The sequence below is a fragment of the Acomys minous genome, assembly GCF_964271855.1.
Source record: "Acomys minous genome assembly, chromosome: 12".
NCBI lineage: Eukaryota > Metazoa > Chordata > Mammalia > Rodentia > Muridae > Acomys > Acomys minous.
The window spans coordinates 32,749,850-32,771,138 of NC_140493.1; the positions used below are offsets into that span (position 1 = coordinate 32,749,850).

The following is a 21,289-nucleotide window of genomic DNA, read 5'->3' on the forward strand; positions in this document are numbered from 1 at the left end:
CATGATACGCTCTTAATAATATGGAGTTCTAGAAAAGGAGATTAAAACGAAGGGTGTACGAGGCATTTCCTTAACAAGGTATATCTTTAAAATAAGGCTGGTAATGTAAAGACAAGTCAGCTTGAATAGCAATTCGGCAACTGTCTCCAAATTTATACTTTAAAAGACTATAAAGACATAAAGCACCAAAACGTATACAAGGATCGGCTACAACTAAAAAAGTTTCATGTGCTTATAAAGCTACTTAATTATAAGGCGCATGGCGATTTGGAGGCCATGACTGTGGGCCTATTTTATTCCTAGCTTTCTGATTGAAAAGCCTGAGACACAAGGCTCCCTTCTGCCGTGTGTTCCTGTCCCCAAATAAAGTTCCAAACCAAAAACCCCGGAAAAGCAAGCCGCTCATCAAAGATTTCTTTAATTAATGAAAAACTAGGACTTCAGTTCTCCGCCGTGGCAACTCTTGCAGTTTGCAGGGCGAACGCAGGTGAAGAACAGGGCTTAAAAGATGAGTCACTGTAGATAAACCCATCTTGGGGGCTGGCGGAAGGAAACCCGAGAGCCCCGTCATCCCGGAGGGCGGCGGCAGGAGAGGAAGCGGCCAGGGAGACACGAAGAAGGTTTGGCCCAGGAGGCCCCGAGCGGAGCGGGGTGGCCCGGCAAGCTGCGCACCAGCTCCCGCGGCGCCGCGCTCCACGCCCACCGCCCTGCACGCGCGAGCGCCCGGGTTTCCCGGGCCTGACCTGGAGCTGCGGCCCCGGCGCCACTGCAGCCTCAGCCCCTCCCGAATCGCACCGCGGCTTCTCTTGGCGCCGCAAAGAAAATGGACCCTGAGGCTCACCGAACTGAGGCTCCCATTTTCCACTTCGCCTTTAAAGAGGGGGGAAAGGTACAATATTTTACTCTTCTGTCTAGTTCTCGTCATACTATCCCCAGAGCCACGCTGGATCTTTATAACTCTTGCGAAAAACGCGATTAGGAACAAATAAATAAATAATAAACGAAGAAATAGAGCCATAAAGCTAATAACTGATTTAAGGAAATGCTTAGGTCTAAACGGAACCAAGCGTGCTTTTTTGATGTCTTTGTAAAATCTATCTACAAGCCACATCAGAATTCAAGGTTGTCCAGACCCCATTCTGAGCAGTAGTTCCCCAAGAGTACAAATACATTAGGAAACACAAAGCATGAAAATTAACAGGACGGTGCCACGTCCCCATGTCATTCAACAACTTCCTCTTACCAGGGTTTGCTGAGCACAGCCTTTTTACAGTAATGGTGCCAGGAGAGGCAGTTACTTATGCTTGTGAGTCAGTCAGTCTCAGTCTCTCTCTCTCTCTTTCTCTCTCTCTCTCTCTCTCTCTCTCTCTCTCTCTCTGTGTGTGTGTGTGTGTGTGTGTGTGTGTGTGTGTGTGGCCTGTGTTTACTAGACACTGCAGCTATGGCTACAGGAAAAAAAATGTTATTTCTGATGTTTCTAGATTACTACTCTAAACATTTTTAAATGTCTTATATATAAAGGTGACACTTTGTCTCCTAACAAAGAATTACGGCCTAAGGAGAAATCTCAGTGGAACGGTGGGTGCAAATGTGACAACCATTGCATACTCTTAAAAACCCTACTGTGTCAAGCCAGGCCCTGTGGTGCACATCAACAATTTCAGAATTCTGAAGGCTGAGGCAGAAGGATGGGAAATTTGAGGCCTTGGATATACGGTGAGGCCTTACCTCAAATAAGTATATTACCTCTTACCATACTACAGGATCCCGCAGATGGAACCTTGCTCATCCACCAGCAAAGAACAGTTTACAGATTTACAAGCCAGACTGACTACAAATCCTTACTGCTGCTGGTGGTTACATTCTGTAGTCTGGCCAGTCAGTGTAAGTTCCCTAAGTGATCCCTGCCTTCTAAGGTTACAGGTGGAGACAATACACTGAGCTGAAGTGGCAGCAACCTTAGTGGGGAGCTTAACATTAAGGTGTCCTCTGCTGAGAGACAGTCCTCCTGGCCAGAGCCCTTCACTCCTTGCAAACCTGCCTCACCTAAGACTTTGTGGCTGCTCTTACCAACATCACCAGGCTGGCTGCTCATCAACCAAAGAAGGTTTTGAGGGCTTGGAGCTCATGTCTATGCAAACCGAGTCCAGCCTTTGAGCAAAGCTTGCATGCCCTCTGCTCTCTGACTTTCCCAGGTGAAAACTAAGCCCAACGCACTTAACAATGTCCTCCTCCCCATCACTCAAGGGCACCTTCGCAGCATTAGCAGACAGGAAACGAGCCCAAGCACACATGCTGTCCAGCTGGCAAATAGAGGCATCTTCATCAGCATCCACTCCTACATACACTCTGATAAGGAACACTTTCATGGAGCCAACACATGCATTTCCTTCCTCTATTTCTGGTTTTAGCAGACATGAGAGCTGGACAGTCATGTCGGAGATTATGAAATGGCAATGAAGAGATTTTTTTTTCCCCCTTAAGCCACCAAGGCTACCAGAACAGCAGGACTAAATTTCGCCTACTTGCCTTTAACCAAAAGTATGCACTCTTTCATTTGTGGAAAAGTACAGAGGATTTAAAAAACCCTACTTATTAACCAGAACTCTTTCTACTGTTGCTTAAAGAGTGTGCCAAATACGGGCAGACACTACTCTGCAAATCCAAATATCTCCTTCAAAGGATTTGTAAAGTCGCTGATAGATAAAAGGTGACATCACAAAAGTACGCCTGAAAAAAACTGCAATTAGCTAAGGTTCCCGGGGAGCTTCGGGATGTTTGGTTTCTAAGGAGGAAGCAGATACATAGGCATACGAACCCTACAAATGAGTCAGCCCCACAAGCAAAAAAAAAAAAATGTACTGGTATGCCCTTTCTGATTCCTCTGCCACAACTGCATTCTCCATGCGGTGTGAGAACGTATATTAAAAATATCACTAAATAATTTTCCCAAAGCCGTTTAATATGTAAATGCTAAGGAAATCATACATTTAACCCAAGGGACTTTCCAATTTTCAGATAAAAGAAATATTTTAGCTAAAAATAAATAAAATCACTTAGAAAAGATCAAGACCTAATTCTTTTTTCTTTTTTTTTAATTAGTTCAGTGTGGTTACCTGGCATTAAGATGAAACTAAAGGTGACTGGTAAGAATCAAATATTCAGTAGTCTTGCCTATTCTTATTCTATGATGAAAATACTACATTATCTATAATCATTTATTATATTAACTTATTATGTGTCACTTACCATATTAACACAATAAAGTGTTCAGACACTTTGTTGGTCATTACTTGGGGAAACAGGTATTTTTCTAAAGTAAAGGATAAATCCAACATCCCCTCACTGCTGGAACCTGGGCATCTTAACGCAGTACTGGCTATGGTTCTCCTCCGGCCTCACGGACAGTCCTTATCAATAAATAATCCTGCTGGATCTGCTCAGGGTGTAACTCATCCTTGTGCATTTAGCACCCAATCTTTGGACCTGTTTACAGGGCACTTTCACTGTGAAGCCAAAGCAGAAGTTGATGTCTTTAAACAACAGGACACAATGTTTATGCTGAGAAAGAATTCAACAGACAAAGTTCAGATCCGTGGATCTGACTCTTTACGATGGAGATGGACATCATGACCCTTACTATTTGGGGAAAATCATTGTTTATCATCCTGCATCTTTGAGTAGAGCAGTGCCTCAAAGGTGGTACCAGTAAAAATCAATGTAGTACTACTGGCTTCTGCTTTTCTCCCATTTCCAAATGTCTTAGAGCTCTACCTTGGTTTTCTGCAACAGTTCTGCTTGCTTAGGTAGGACTAATGATTAAAATGCAGAATTTGAAAGGACATTATAAAATACAACATGCTAGGTTGTAACCAGGGCTATTATACTTTAGGAACAAAATATCAGGGCAAATTTCATGCAGAGTCTATTAATTATGTAGCACCATATAATCCTTTTCCTCTCTGAAACCTGACAGGCCAATTCCACACATTTCTCAACCCTTCGAAAGTCATATACTTTTCAGGACTTAAAAAAAAAAAAAGAAGCTCTTTCTCAAGTACCAACTTAATCTAACACTTTTAAGAAACTACTGAGATGGTTTGAGCTTAGGCCCCCTTCCCTTGGGCTTACAATGCCAAGATGATTCTTCTGCAGGCTACACTGGAGCCAGAGATGTAGCCCAGCTCAGGGATGCTCCCATGTAAGTGAGTGGCAGACCTCAGGAGGCATAAAGAGGATTGCGGAAGGCAAGGGCGGCTAAAGGGTGCGCCATAAAGATAGTCAAGCAACAGCAAATGCATGTTTGAGAATTCTCTGGGACCAGTTAGCACTCTCCTGGGGACAGACTCCTGAGGACCTTTGGATAGAACTGGTAAATCAAACGGAAGGCCTACGGAGGGTCCTAAATGTCAGAACAACGGGGGACACAAGTATATAAGCAAGTCCTCCTGAAGGAAAGTGGGAGCTGATGGTGTTGGCACTCAGAGACAGGATGGAAAGAAAGGTGAAGACTCTGAGATTGTTTCATTCAGATGAAAAGCCGGAAGCATAAAATCCTCAAAGAAAGGAACAGACATTTAGGGGGAGAAAAAAAAATCAAAGGCACACTAGAAAAGTGGCAGAACCATAATGCCCTGGTAGCCTAGCCCTGAGAGACAGGGGAGAGGATGGCTGGCAACACAGGCTCATTTGTGCATTGCAATCAGATGGAAACTCCATTGGGGCTTGGCTTCTGCAAAGCCACTGGTGACTTCAGTGCAGCACTGTCAAGAAACAGGGAGGCCTGGCACACTTCAGTCGGCTGATTTATGGGAGAGGAACCAAATTCATTTGGCCATCCAAGATTTTCTCCACTCTCAGCTTATTTTTGTAGGTGTTTCAGTTTATCTTTTATCTTTTTTTTTTTTTTTTTAAGGAGAGACTGGATTCCAACTTCTGACTTGGAAACGCTGAAATGGATAAATCTCAAAAAGCAACGTGTTTGACAAACAACATGAAATCAATGTCCAAATGAATTAAAAGTAGCCTTTCAGTGTAGCTAGGGTCTTTCAAAACTGTCCAAGAAGTTCTAGTCAGTAATTTTGGTGAGCGTTACCTAGACTTCCATCCTGGTTAAATCCTAACCTATTTCCCAGCTTCATTAGCTATAGATTACCTACAAAGCTGTACTTAGACTTTTCCTACATTCCAAGAATGCTCCATAAACAACTACAAGTGGATTATAACCCATTTAACTGCCTTCTATAAAACATCTAAGGTAGTCTTTGTTCACAAATACATGTCATGAGAACAAGTATAAAATAGTTTAAGACTGTCTGAAAAAGAATTTGCTTCAGTGGGTGAATAAATTAGCAAAACTGTGATCCAAGAGAAGTAAAAAAAAAAAAAGATAAATGAAGTCAAACATACAATGACTTATGGGAAGAATAAATCGCTAAAGAAAAGGCAACAACTGCCTATTTCATGTCCTCAAGTAAAAGAACAAAAATAGACCACGTCAAATGGTGTTTGATGTATAGAGGGGGAAATTAATTGGTAAAATACACTTAATTTGGCATTAAGAAAATGATTAAGAGCGTCTTGGGGAAGGCAGACATTTAACCTTTTTTTTTTTTTGCTAAAATTGTATCAGATATATATTATTATTAAATTATGACTTAAAATCAGAGTAAAATAGTAAGTTCAACTATACTGAAATAATGAATGAAAAGGAGAGGAAAAACGCAATAGCTATGTAAGGACAGAGGAAGGGTTTAGCCTGTAGATAGTGTGAGAGCATGTGTGCTCACCACTGTAAGGAGGAAGGAGATACTACTTGAAGTGACCAGGACCATTGTCACAACAACGGCTCTTCGTTTATTTTAGAAAAATTACTTTAAAACCATCCCACTAGGAGACCATTTTATTCTAAAGGAACACCTATTGATAAATTATTTATAAAAGCTTTCACCTGAAAGAAAAATCAAGGAGAGAAAACAACCAAAGCAAGGGGAGAGAAAAAAAAACAATAATAAGATAAGGACCACCTGCCATCCGGCTATGACACAAAACAAAGAATAGCCTTGCAAAAGAAAACATCTTTCTTCTTTACCCTGCAAGCAAGAGCAAGGAGATTCAGGTGCACATCCTGGACTAGCCCAGCCCAGCCCATTTCCACAGCCTGTCAGCTCCTCCTGCTTTCTGCAAAGTCACTTCTGGAGCTGTCTGCAGCAGAGCCAAGGGTGCCCAGTTCAATTCCTTACTTCATGGCATTCAGCACCATTTTTTTCTAAGCCAGGGCAGTCCTACTGCAGCTATAACCAATCTGTGCGCTTCTCTTCTGAGGGATGGAGTTGTATTGTCCTTTACAAAATGCAATTTTATTATTAGAAATAACCCCTAAGCAAAAGCAAGAAATTTAAGGTTTTATTATACCCCCTAAGTATGTAAGAGAATTCTGTACTTCAAACACGCCAAATGAAAATTGACTTGCTTAGAATCAACAACAAAAAAAAAAGTTAACTATATTCGTGTTTTAAGTCCAAATCATGGCTAAATATGTAAGAAGAAACTAAACTAACTAAATAAAGGCATTACATCTATAAATTAAGTATTTCTTTTAAGCATACTTAAAGCTGAAATGCACCTATCATTCAAAAGACAGGGCTGAGAGGCAAAGCATTTAGGATAAAGCTGTTTTCCCTTGTTCTTTTGTTAAATTGTTTTTATAAGTGCTGAGAGGCTTGTACAAAGTGCTGTGACCCCTTTCTTAACCACGTTCAAAGAAAATAATCTTATTTTTCAGACCCAATCTCAAAGATGGCCTGGATTATTATAAAAAGATTAATTCAAATGGACCATTATTTTCATTGGTCTTAATATCAAGAAATGTTGAAGGTATTTTAAACTAAAGTGAAAAGTAGCAGAAACTGCCTTCTTATTAAGGAGAATGTCATCATTATTTTTTTTTCAGCGAAGCTGGACTTTGTGTCAGCAAATCTAAGGAGGTTCATATCATTAAGGTATCTAAAAGAAACATTACACCTACATTTTATGCAGAACGCTGATGTGAGATAACTTCTGTTACACCTTTGAGACCTGTATCACATATGGCTTTGCAATAACAGAATATACCAATGAATTCATTATATAACCCCCAACGTCTTGCTGCATACTAATGACAAACTAAATGACACTTTGACTCTATTTTCATATGCATCTGCAGAAGGAAAAACAATTGAAGGATCTGAAACGTTAAGCAAATTTTCCAAATTAACCTGGAAACTTGTCTACTGATTTACTTATATTTATTATGGAAATCATTATTTTAGCCAGGTAGGGGAAAATCTGTTATTGTACCTTTAGTACAATCTACCTATGTAGATCAAGATGAGCACACTAAAATGGAATAGCAATTTAAGTAGTTTATACCATCGAAAATAACATAGGACCCCATGATCTTTCTGAATTGAGTGCATTACAGAACCAAGATCATGACAGACCACAGCAGATCCCTGACCGACAAAGTCTATTGAGAAAAGGGTCTTTCTCTGCTCAGGGTCCTACATGTCCCGAGAAGCAGTTTGAAAAGATCATACACGTAGATTGGTATTCTGTCTCTTGAGGAAATCAGAACACCATACATTCAAGCACATGCTTTGCACTCATCAATAAATGAAATGGAAAAGGGGTTATAGAACAGAATAACAGAACAAATATAATACTCTCAGAGGCCAGCGGTTGCCCTGCATGTCACCTCAGGTGACTTAATTCATTCAGCTGTCAGGTCCCTTTATTAGTTGATTTCTCTATTACAAATCTATGGAAAATGTGCATTCTGTTTGGCCCTGAAATTCAGCAAGTATCTGTAACATATCATGCTTTATCAAAATAAGGTCAATCTTAACTATTTTTATGGTGCTTTTCAAAGGAGGGAATCCCTATTTTCTTCTACATAGGAAAACGTGAAAGGGGCTTGTGGAAATTTTTACTATCTGTAACTCCTTCCTTCAACTTAAATATAAAAATGCTACTCCGACGTCATTACTTATATTTCATGTTTAAAACTGTGGTTCCAAAATAACACATCAAACATGACTGGGGAATCCTAACAGTGTTCTAATCCCTCAACACGGATGAGGCCACACGTCAGAGTCCTGGCTACATGCTCGCCTGACATCACAGCAGGCAAAAGAGGAGGTGACTGCTAGAAGCATTCCCATATCCACCAGCAGAGACACCAAACTACTTCTAAAGACAAATCAGTGTGATCTCTGTGGCCAATTCCTTCTTTCGGAGGAACAGCTTTCAGGAGACTGTGTTATAACTTGGTGGTTCCCTCTTTAGGAAAAAGCCCATCTATTACAGATGAAAACTTTTTTTTTCTTACATATAAATAGGTCTGTCATTTCCCTACATTCTCATCCTTATTTATGTACATAACTCTAGTTTAAGAAGGTCCATCATCATTCACCATACAGTAGTTAGGGGGAAAATGCAGGTGTCAACAGAGAGAGTTTTCTTCATACTTAACATCCTCCCACTAAAATATGTCATGGAAAAATCTCTAATCTCTACAGAAGTAACCCTAACCGGATTTACTGATGGTGTTTCCTATTTTCTTTCTAGTTCTGGAGAATTCCATAGATTATTCATATATAGAATTCAAACTTAGTTAAAGTTTGGGGTTTTTTCCCCCTTCAATCAAAAATTTAATGCATATGAATAAAATGTAAGCGATGCTCAAGCAAACGGCATGTTCTTTCACACCATTTACAGTTTTCAATTAACTTTAATGATTAAGTACATGACTTTTCCAAATCAGCCATCCCTGAAGTAAAAAATAAAATGACACGGGAAAGGAGTTCTCCCTGTAGAGACTCCTTACAAACGACCAAAATACCTGCCAGAGTGTGGTTTGAGAATTGTGATCATTGATGTCTGGATTTCTCCTGTTTCGGAGGTTTTAAAAAGATAATATGAGAGAGAGAGAGAGAGAGAGAGAGAGAGAGAGAGAGAGAGAGAGAGAGAGAGAGAAGAACAACACCAAATGCATGTAAAACTACTTTGTATTTTACAGGAAAGGACAGAGGTTCAGCAATCTAAAAAACAAACAAACAAACAAACAAAACTCCTATCAAGATTAAATATTTCCTCCTCTGAAAAGCTTTAAAGAAAAAAAAAAGCTATGTATTTTGAAAGCAATGGGCTTCAAGAAAGAGCGTTTAAGCAAACATTTATCTAACAATCAACCCAGAAGGTAGGATGTCAATTTGGTAATAACAACAGCACATTTCGTTTGAAAACTCAGAGACTGTATAAAGACCAAAATTCAAGTTAACATCCCTGTGATTAACTCAGGGCTACTCAGCCAAGAGCAACTTTCTACACTTAAAACATAAAACTGTCAGTTTCCTCTGCTTGGAGACAAAACACACAAAAAGCAAACATTCAGTGCTATATTTTCCTAGACATGAAAGACAGAACTAACTTTAGTGATCTCTCTGGCTATTTCTACCTGTTGTAACTATCAGAATGAGAATCAGTGGCAAGTCCCAAATTTAGGACCTACCTTGGAAGACAAATATTACTCTAGTTTACATCACACTCCAAACCTTCATGAAAATGTTATCCCTCATTTTACTGGACCAGCTCTGTGGACGAATATGCTAACAGTTTGTGCTTGGTGCTGTTGACTAATGCCACAAGAAACAAGTAAAAGCATCACAAGACCTCCAAGCGCTGATAATGTGATAGTGGGAAATCTAAAACACGCTGTGAGCATTTTCAAAGTCTCCTCTGTCCCTTATGTCAAGATACCAAACACTGCAAGCATCCTTTTTGATCAAGTGGTCCAATTCACACAATAATCTTGGAGTGCTGAGTTGGGTAAAAGCACTAACTAAAATTGCCTTAATCTTTTTGCCAGAAAAAAAAAGGTATTCATAATTATTTCCACATTATAGCACAACTTTATATAATTCCATCTGGTATATTTCCTCAGAGAAATTAAGTGCCAATGGGCCTGCGCAGGAGCAAACAATAAAATCAAATTATCATTTTGATGTATGTGTCTTCTATTTCTTATGTCACTGCCTTTCAAATATAAATATCATAAAGAAATAGAGATTCAAAAAATCCTCCATCCAGCAAGATCCTTAATCCTTTTGAGACTGAAACACACACACACACACACACACACACACACACACACACACACACATATATATATATATATATTTTTTTTTTCCTCAAGCAGGGAGAAAAAGGAAAAGATACCCCTGCTGGTAAAGCATGGCAGAATAATTCAGAGACAGCATAGGCGGTCTCAGCACAGGTTTCTTTAGCACCCTAAAGTCAGCGATATCATGTGCCCCATGATCTCTGCTTGCCCTTCTAGAACCCACCCAGATGAATTTCAGAAAGCAAGCGTTCTGGTTATGCTTCCAACAAGCCAAATTAACTTAAAGGGCCTTGCAGTCCTGAAGGAAAGCACTGCAGAAGCAGCAGAAGCTGCGCACAGAGTGCTCTCTGTCACGCGAAGCCAGGACTGAAAGTGTGACCCCAGTGGGGCTTATCTAAAGTTCCCAAGGACCACAGGCTAAAAGGTTGAAGTCTTCTGTGTCAAAACAAAAACAAAAAAAACATAAATGAATAAAGCCTCATGCTTCACCAATCCTTACACTATCCGGACTGTACAGAGCCCTCTGCCTGTACTGTTCAGATTTCTCCTTTAAAAGGATTCAAAGCCTGTAGCAGAAAAATGAGGAAAACCTGGCTCCACTAATGTCTACCGTTGATTCTCCATTTCTAATCATGGTCCACATCAGTCACATTTCCCAATGTTATTGTCAGTGATATATGAAAACTCTCAGGGAGTGGGAAGAGCATAGCTATGTTTAATTAAAGGTCAAATATAAGATAGTGACTTATTCTTGGGATAAAGAGTGCAGAATGTCTACTTATAATTAATTGTAAACAAATGCAGCACAAAAGAGTTAAGACATGGGCAAAGACAGCATGCAAGATCATGTGCATAGTAGGCTTATTTATAAAATATTACACATATGATTTTTTACTTTTGGCCTAATGTTCTGAGTGAAAGCTTCCTGCTTTATAGTGTACCAAAGTGTTTTGTTTTTTTTTAAGCAATATGTGTTACAAATAATTAGGTCATTCTTTCAGCAGAGTAAATTATCTTAAGAAACAGACCACTTTAAAACAGAGTAAAGAGTGACAGACTAAAGAGTAAAACCAACAATTACTGTAACTGGGGTTATGACGGCAAGAGGTTTCCTACTACAAACTCTGTACATCTTACATGCAAAGAATGCAATTTTAGTAAAAAGGGAAAACTGTTCTTAAATATTTACTTTAAAAGTGTAGACGACCTTATGCTCACAAGGCTTTACCTAGGTTATTTTCTAGAACTTTCCTATTTCTGAAGAACTAGGGAACAAATTTTGCAGTCATCCTTTTGGAGTATATGCATCCAATGGTGAACATAATCATTTCTAATTATTCACTTAAAAATTTAAAACTGTATAAAAAGGAATATCATTAAAACAAAAAACAAAGATGAGGTATAAAGGCCTCAAAATCACAATAAAAATAATTGAGAAAAAATTACTAATCATCCAGAGTTGAGAATAGGCATTGTAAAAGTTGAGAAGTATGGACACTGATGAAGCTTAAAATATTTATAACCAGTCTTAACGTCTGTCAACCATGTAACAGCATCTAAACATAAAGTGACCTAGATTCTCTTCGACAATCATTAAAAACATCACAAGTAAAGCAAAAACAAATGACATCTTTTTTTTTTTTAGGAACACCTATGTGTTCAGACCTACTAAATGTTGGCAGACAAACGAGCTACCCCCTTCCAAAGCTAAGATGATGAGTGGGTCATGACATCACATAAAGCAGAATTTAGTTTTCACTTTCTTTAGTCAAGTTCACTGTCATTGAGAACCAGATTTGTAACTAATTAAACTCTCAGATAGGTTCTAGGAGGCATTAAATAGTTGGAAAGGACATGAAAAAGATTAATGTCATTTAAGAAAATAAATAGTTTGATAGAATCAAATGTATTGACCTCTACCACAACAGAACAGAAGCATATGCCCGTGCATGTGTGCACTGAGAAGCATTAAGGCAGGGATCAATGTGCTGTATTAATCCTAGGATAGTAATGTGTATCCCTCTGCACATAACCCATATCATGTACCAGAGAAATCTGATGTCCCAAACCAACTCTACTGTACACATTTACACTGGTTATAGATATATCTCTAATTCCTATATAAACACATGGCAGAAATGATATTGCAATTCATATGACTGCTAAGAAAGCCATCCTGTAGACTGTAATCAAAAAGAGCATGTTTTATTACGAACTTTCACTGATTTTTTAAACTTCATAGTCAGTACAAATTATATAAGTAAAATGAACTTTAAACAAAAGCATTCTCATCCCTTGTTTTCTAATAGAAGACATTTTTATATTTAAATAAGCTATCTACGATCCTATATTGTGCTCCTTCCTTGCTATTATAATACTAACTTTTTAAAAATAATAATAATAATAATATCAGTATTCTTAAAGCTTTGGACATATACATTAGGGAGCATAAATGTCTATTATATTATAAGTATCACAGTTATAATAATAAACCAAGCAATCATTAAGAAAATGGGACAACTATGTTCCTTTCAAACTAAAGAAAAGAAAAAGAAAAACAAGAATGGTAATAGGCATTAACATATTTCTAGCGATATTGTCAATAGCAGGCTCAAAGGGCAGACAATGAATCATCTGCTTATGCAAGTGTTGAATAAATGGAATATATGGTAAGTTCTGAACCGACTTTAAAATATTTGGAACATTTTCCAGAGCCTACTTTGACTGTGTCAATTACCTAGTTACCAAGGTTGTTGTATGATGTTGCTTGATGAACTAAGGCATCCAGCAACCCTCAAACCAGTATTACAAGCCCAGCAAAGAGCATCACATTTGGGTGACGCACAGAATCCATCACCCTAGGGAAAAACGCATGGGCTCAGAGTACGGAGTCCTTACATGTTCCATAATTTTTCTGCATAACGTTTTAAGCTGATAGAATTGTAAACTGTGGAGTGCCAGCCTGTGAAATGATATCGTCAGAAAAAGCACTGTCACTCCCCACAGAAGTAAGATATTTAAAAAAAAAAAAATGTTCTCAGAAGACTACTTTAAAAAACACAACAAGGGGGCATTTTGATTTACAGGGTGGGGTTTCTTCCCTTCTCTTGAAATTTCTTAGTAAAGTCTGAAGTCCATCTGCTTACTGTGGAGACGACTGGTTCATTATGTTCCACTGCCATACACGTACTTCAAACTTCTAACTTTTTAAAAATAAGTCATGTATCTGCTTAAAAAGATGCCTGTTTAAAGCACAGCAGGTCATGATTTAGCACATTAAATCCCACAATAGGTGAATCTAAGTATTACATACATAAAATATAGCTCCAAGAGCATGCACACATTGCTGCAATAATTCAAACACAGTACAGATACCGTGGCTGCATCAAATATCCACAGGCTTTATACTATAGAACTCCTCTTACACTATAGGTAGCTCCCTGGTTACTGCCAAAGAATTACACAAATCAAAATATGTTACCTTTGTTCAAACAATACTGCTCATTATAGAGCAGAAAACACCATCCTTAATCACTCAGGAACCAAGATAGTGGTGGAAGCTTGGAGTAGAGGTGGTGCCGAATGGTTTGAGGCAAAACCGAAACATATTGTTTAAGTAAACCTTAAGGGGAGGGGATCATATGCGCAATTGATGGTTTTTTTTTTTGTATCATCTTCCACAAAGCCTCTCCTACCCCTCCCCACGTCTCCACAGTAAACTAGCTGTTGATAGTAAAGGACTCCAGCCCCAAATACTTCCCTCTGCCTTTTCCCCCTCCTTGCTAAATTTTATAACTATCCCAATTTTGAAGTAACAGACCTACATTTATTAAATAATAAAAAAAAAAACCTCACGGCAGACAGACCTATGATTTGAAATTTATGCTTGCAAACTCTAAAAAAAAAAAATCATTCATTAAATCAAACCAAATTCAAGAAACCTGCGCTATATTAATACAAGCAACACATAGTTCAGTTCTTCCAGTTTTCCCTGGAAAATATGCTAGGAAAGGAGCTGTTATCAAAGGCAGAATCTGTCTGATACGAATGAAAAGTCTGTGGCTTTCGCAGTAAAAGCTGAGAACGAATAAAGTACATCAACATTGTCAAATTTCTAAGATGAGAACAGTACAAGGGTCTGGAATACGCAGAATACTTTTAGTGATAATAAATGTATTAGTGCCTACTCCTTCTCTGTTAGACACCTCATTTTCATAGTATATTATTCCTTACAGACTCTCTGGCTAGGGAAGAGGTGACGCTAACTAACTCACGGATGAAATTTGGTATTCCAGCAAAAGCTTAAAACCTCAGCAACAGTTTGCATGCGGAACATGGATACACACTCCTGTCTTACAAATGAGAAAGAGAAGCCCACTTCTGGGTGGAGTAGCTTTTCCCAAGGAAGGAAATACTGACACAATTTTTTTTTTCTCCCCAGAAAGAATTTTCTGCTTGCCAACTTCTAAAGTTGGCCTCTGTCAATCAATGTGATCAAGGTTTCTCTTAAGGAGACAAATTTCTATTTGCCTGAGCAAATTCTGAGGAGTGACAAGAATTATTAAAATGAGGTCAAAATACAATGTGATAAATAAGGTTAAACAATGCTATTTAAATTCATCAGGGTGAAAAATGAAACACTTCAGTAGGAACAAGCCGGCCCTTGAAACTAATTCTTTCAATATAAAACTGTATTTTGGTAACATTTCATCTATTTTCCTTCCTCTGTACATAAAAATGATTAATGTCACAATTAAACTTCCATATTTTAGGCTCTTGGTAACAGGTGTGGCATTCTCCATATAAACATATTCATTGACCTGTCACCATTGATAACCTTCATTAATTAATCTTGGTTGAAACAAACCTTGTTTTTTTTTTCCTTTCAAATAGTAAAGAAATAAAGTAACACAAATATCCATACCCCCATAGACCCCAAAACCGTTTAAATTATGGTAACCTCAAGTGCACCAGCCATTACAGCGAACAACTGAAGAAACGCAGCAGAGCTCAGCAGGAAAGCGTTTTAATAACAGATTGAAAAACAAGAATAAAAATCACTGTATCAACGGAGCTTTTCTTCCTCAGGCCACAAGCCCGTTCTTACTTGAACTTTTTTTTTTCTAAAATAAATAAATAAATAAATAATAAAAAATAGCATTTTGGCCACCAAAACCAAGCAGAACATTATTAAAAGTTAAAAGCTACCAATTACTTCTGTCTGTTCTTTTAAAGGAAAGTTTGGCATGACGTCAGTTGGTTTAAAGAAAACAAGAAAGAGAGAGAGAAAGAGCAGGAAAGTTTCCTACTTGTATAAACTGAACATCAGGGAAGGTGTCTAGCCACTTGTAAAGTATTAACTGCAGGTTTTTAAAGAGCTAGCAACATTTTAAAAATTAAAAGTAATTTTTTTTATTCTTTTGAATGCAACATGCTGTACGGCCAGCCTTAATGTTTGTATTTCAATTATACATTGAGTCAAAAAGATCATTTTAATGATACTTCAAATCTGAAGTACACTGATAATTTCATCTTTGTTTTTGGTACTTGGAACGGTGCTCTGCGTGGGCAAAGAGAGATGGGATCATGAAAAGAACTCAGTGTAGCCATGCTGTCATGGTTCTGATGGCTGCTGTCCTAGCACGCTTTTCTTGACTAGTTCTTAACAATTCAAATAGTTTTCAGCATCTTGTAAATCCAGTAAAAGCATATTTTTGAGCTTAAAAATCTCTTTCTAACCTAAATCAATGTCTCTGTTAGTCTACCCTACAGAGGAACAACCCAAAGGCTTGCGAACTCACTTCCCAGCGAAATAAGAGGCACTGAGTCATATAAAGGCCCCTCAAAGCTGTTGTGATTGTGTCCTCTGAAGTCTCACTTATGAACATCATCTGTAATAGAATATTTGATACAAATAGCTTTGGACTAACTTACATTTAAGGATAAAATGGGCACCTTTTGCTACGGAACAGTAGTCTAAAAGCAAACTTTGACATTTTCAAATATACTTACTTTAATAAACTGATCAAAGTTTTAAGAAACAAGTGATTTTGATAATGATAAAAAAAAACTGCTTGGTTTTTAAAATGAAAATAATTGTAAAGTATGTTGCCTTTTCGATACATGGGCATAAAAAGTACACTTGGGAAATTCTGTTGAAATTCTGCTTGGAAAAGTCAAGATAAGCATCTTCACATTATATCTACAAGGGTCCATTAAGTCCCACAAATCCTGTTATGACAACAGATGCATTATTTCCATGTATCCTAATAAATGGAGCTATCCCATAGATAGGCAAAGCTTAACTAAATCTGTATAAGCTCTCATTCATTACCCCATAGCTCAATAAATAATAAATACAGAAGCTTAACAAGATCAATTAGTTATCAACAGTATTAGAAATCATAACTAGAAAAAGAAGAAAAAGAAATCTGTTACCTGAAATCTGGACCAAGGATGAACAACAGAAAGCAAGCTCATACAACTTGTCTGCTTTTTATCAAATTGATTGTAACTCATGAGCTACAATATTTGAGACAGAACTGTCTGAGTTTATAGTTTTCCATGCCTGCCAAAAACAGATGCAGACTACCACACTAGCTGTCCCGAGGAAACTAAATTAAGCAGAGGCAAATACCAAGTGGAAAGTTGTCAGTGTGTTGAATGAATGGCTTCATTTTACACACCAGAGAATATCTTCATGAGGATATGTTTTAATGGGAGCCAGTCATTTTATTTTAAGTTCATTGCTTATTTCAAAAATAATAATTTCCCTTGAAATCAATTATAGACACCTGTCCACAACTCTCTGAGAGTCTACTTTGTACAATGACACAGTGTTATGCTATTATTGTTTGCTCTCGAAGGATGTATTAAAGTAACAATAATTGGTATATATATGTATATATAAATATGTATACCATATTTATAATATATATAATATCAGACACCAGTTCTCAATGCTAACACCAATTCCAAACTCAAAATAAAGTTCTAACTCAAAAGAAAAATTTTGCAAGTTTAAAATTTTTCAGCAATGTTTATTTACTTCAAAAAATAGCATAATGTTTACCAAAACCTCACACCCTTGCCTTATTTCTTAATAGAAAATGCATATATCTTTAGAAGCAAATAGTGGCTTCTCCCTGTGCATTGACTCACATACATTGAATAATAATAAAGCACCAGCTTTAATAAAAGCACCATTAAATGCTAGGGTCTTAAAAGCAGCTTTCCAACAGATTCATCCACTTCCCTATTTAGAAGGTTTTCTTATGAATGAAGATTTCCTTATGTGTTTTACGGAGATCTAGAGTGAAAACTGGAATAAATTCCAGAGTGTTACATGACTTAAGAGAAAAGTAAAAATAATGCCAAAAACAAAGTAAGGGTACATGTAGGTCACTCATGACTAAATGTACACCGATTTGGATGCCTCATCGGTTAGTATTGAAATTTCTATTAACTTGCTTGCAATGTTAGTAGTCAAAGTGTGGAGCGCTGCTCTGAATTCAGCTCAGGATTCACAGGCACTCGAGTACTCTCCTGTGCACCTTTAATGCTAGCTTTAGCAAGGGACAGAAAGCCACCCAGCAACACAAACACTAACAGAATTTAAAATGCAGGAGTGACAAACTTTCTTGCTAGGTACTTCCTACCAGTTATTTTCAGGGTGTCAGATTTACTTATTACTTTTGTAAAAAAGTACTCTACACACACGTAGCCCTGACATGCAACAGGCATATTGGGAAGCCATCAAAAATCAGCTCACAAAGGCAAATCCTATTTTGTCACTTGAGCCCTGATGAAGCTTCCCAATGTCTTACATTTAGACAAATCATGGCAGAATGGAGGCGCCGTTCTGACTCTATTTCCTCCTTCACAGTTCTAAGGCTCATAGTCCTAACTTACAGAAATGACCATCAGCCTAGCATATTCACGGCCCCGTCTAGTTAACTGACTGGAGATGTTTTTAATTCAAGAGAACAGCTTTCAAAGAAAGTTATGAAATCTACCGAAGGATAAACTCAATGAACATATGAGTTTAAGTTGTAAAGTTTGAGCATGCAATTAATAAAACTTTCACTCAAAGGTAAAAGAGAGAGAGAGAGAGAGAGAGAGAGAGAGAGAGAGAGAGAGAGAAGAGAGAGAGAGAGAAATTATCTTCAGAATGTTGGTATCATTTCCAGACTGTCTTGTCAGCATCGAAACTTACAGGAAACGCTTCATCTTCCCTTACAAACCCTGTATTTATTCACAACCCTGTCATACTTGGGGAAAAGGAAAGGGAAAAGCCGCATGGTGATTACTTTAGAACCCTTGCTTTTCTACACAAGTGCTGAATTAACTTGGGGGAGCCTCAGAAGCGAGTGAAGAGCGTGTAAGAAACTGCCCAGCAGTGAGATTAGAGCTTTCATTCTCATTTTGCCCAAGTCAAGGACCTGCCAGCTGTAGTACTTCCCTGACAGTCCCTAACACACTTAACTCTGGGAGCCTCTTCTAAATGATCAACTCTTTTTAAAACCCCCCTCAGGAAAGGCTGGAGATGCGACAGAGGCTGGTGGGTTTGTCCTCAGGAGTTTAAAGCACTCCGAAGACTTAATGGAAAAGTCTCCTTTAAATATATTTTTATTTTTTAAGCTTGAGCAATCAAATTTAGCCAGTAAGGCCTAGAATGATTACTTCTTTGTAATCTTGTCTCAAGCCCTTATCTGTATTTTCGCTTTTGTCCTGAATGTCTCTTCCAGGCCCTTTCCTGTTCACCTGGAGAGCTTATAAAAGTTCAATGAATCGGCCTTAACTTGTGCCTGATTTTAACTTCTTCCCTCGGCCCTTCTCTCTTCACTTACCTTGCTTAAAACGCTAGCGGTGGTTTCCCAAAACCGGATAAGGATGGATATTCTATCTTAATTTGGATTCATCATTTAATCCATAGCTCTTACTCAAAAACTTTCAAAGGATCAAATCTGAGGCCTAAAAAGATATGGGGAAGTCAGCCAGGTCCTAAAATGTTGTAAGTCCAAGCAACATTCTCTCTGAAGCCCCCATAAGTCCTCTGGTCCCTCTCACTTCAATGGCTTTAGGATCCTAGAGCCATAAAACAGTTAGTGACCTCCCTGGTGAAAGGAGAAACACCACCATCTCAAACAGGTACTCACAGAAAAAGCTTTCCCAGCCACAAAAACAGCTTTGCACTTCAAACAGCTCCCACCTCTGCTTCGCCCTCAAATTATTCATGGGGTCCTATAATCCTGGAGTTATTTGAAGGGATAGAGGTGTTTGCCTTGGCCTTTCAAAGATGCGTTTCAGACTCTACAGCCCAAACAGGAACTAGACAGAAAGCAAAGAGCCTGTCTGCCTGCATGTCCCACCGCTGTCAGGCGTTTAATCACCAGCCAGTGTCCCCTGACCCGCGACACATGGCGCATCAACCGCACCACAGAGGAAGTCTGCCCCTTGCTCAGCCCCTACGGAAGCGCCCTGGCTGCAAGGCCCTGCCTCATGGTACCGACAGGGCACAGATCCCTGGGCCCCGGCTGCCCTGAGCTGCCCAGAGACGGGTAGACCAGGGGATGCCACACTTGCTCCCTCCAAGCCATCTGGGCCTTTAAGAGAAAAAAGTTTGAAGCCTGGCTTTGCAAACTAAACTCTTCAAAGCCAAAGCCAGTCTATGCTGTTTTACCACTTTGAGGGGCACTCCAAGACCCCTCTCAGAAACCCTCCCGGCCCTCCCAAGTTCACCCAACTTACTACTCTGCATGCCGGTGCCTAGTCTGCTCCCCGTTTGTCAGGAGCCCCCAGAAAACTTGCAGCAGCGGCGGCGGCGGCGGCCCCTCGGGTCCAGCCACCTCCAGATCCTCTGCTGCTCCCGGTAGGAGAGAATTAAAATCAGCCAGCAAGAGACAGCGAGGGGGAGTGGGGCTGGGAGGGGGGAGGGGGCACCGGCCTGAAACTTCTTTTTTTGGCAAATCGGGATTTGTTTTTCCTCCTCCCCGGCGGCTGAACTTGACCCTCCTGACTCTGGGGGCTACTGCAGTTTGAAGTCGCTCTGGTTTCCAAGGCTCAGATGCCTTAGACCCAGCAAAGGGAGCAGAGGAATTGGGGGGTGGGGGGTGGCAAGGGTAACAGAAGAGAAGAAAGAAAGAAATCACACGCGCAAGGGGGGGGGGGGGGAGGAAGAAAGAAAATGCGTGTGAAACCCGAGAAGCCTGCGCTTGGCTTGCTGCACACTCTCCCTCGGCTGTGCTTTTTTTTTTTTTTTTTTTTTTTCAAAGAAAGTCACTTTTAATTCCCAGGGCTCCCCGCTCGCGATCGCCCACATTTTGCGCACACTCGCGCGGGCGCAGCGCTGGCGGAACGGCGCCCCGGCCGGCTGAGCCCGCGCCCCCCGGCCTGCCCGGCTCCCCCTTACCTGTTGATTAATCGTCAGGAACACCCTCCGCAGCCCGAAAGATGGTGGCGCGGCGGCCAGAGCCATGAACCGTCTTCTGTTGTTTGCAGAGTTGATCTTGGATTATTGGGGGGGGGGGGAGAAAAAGGTCTTTCCTGCCTCCCCCCCTTTCCCTTCCCTACCCCCCCCCCGGAAAAAAAAAAGAGAGTGCGAAAGAAAGAGAAAGGAAATAGAGCTAGGATGTGCCCGGTGCCGGGTGGGAAAGGGGAGGGGGTGTTGTTGGGGTTTTTGTTGTTGTTGTTGTTGTTGTTTAAAAAAAAATAGGCAAAGGCGAGAGAGCGATCAGGACGCGAGGTCCGGAACCACCGAGCAGCAGCGAAAAAGAGGACGCTGGAGATTGCAATGAGATCGGGTCTTTATCAGAAATGTTATCGCTTGTCAGGACCTCACTCTCCGCGCATTACGTCAGTTTCAAGACACCAACACTATTAATATCAAAGGAGCCTTCGCGGAGGAAAGCGCCACCCCAGACCGAGCTCCCTTAAAGAGACAGGCGCGTCCCCGCGCCGCAGCCGCCCCGCCCGGCCCCGAGCACCCGCCGTCGCCGCCGCCCGCGGGACCGGCCGGCCGCGCCAGCCCGCGACAACTGGGGACCGCGCGCGGCTCGTCCCGCCCCGCCCCTCCCCCACCGGACGGGCTGCGGGAGGAGGGAAGCTGGGTTGCCCTGGCCGGGGGAC

General features: G+C 40.0%; 1 protein-coding gene and 1 long non-coding RNA gene across 2 annotated transcripts in view; one reads left to right on the forward strand and one right to left on the reverse strand.

The window, feature by feature from the left end:
* TRPS1 (transcriptional repressor GATA binding 1) overlaps window positions 1–19,875 on the reverse strand; it is a 236,542-nt gene extending 216,667 nt beyond the window's left edge. Inside the window, 1 exon segment of the mRNA XM_084751232.1 lies at window positions 19,321–19,875. Coding sequence (XP_084607358.1) covers window positions 19,321–19,399 — 79 coding nt within the window. The 5' untranslated portion in view covers window positions 19,400–19,875.
* LOC311580056 lies at window positions 275–5,414 on the forward strand. The gene is made up of 3 exons (XR_014773342.1): window positions 275–889; window positions 3,103–3,146; window positions 4,916–5,414. It is a non-coding gene; the product is annotated as an uncharacterized lncRNA (long non-coding RNA).
* Window positions 19,876–21,289: the final 1,414 nt, after the last annotated feature.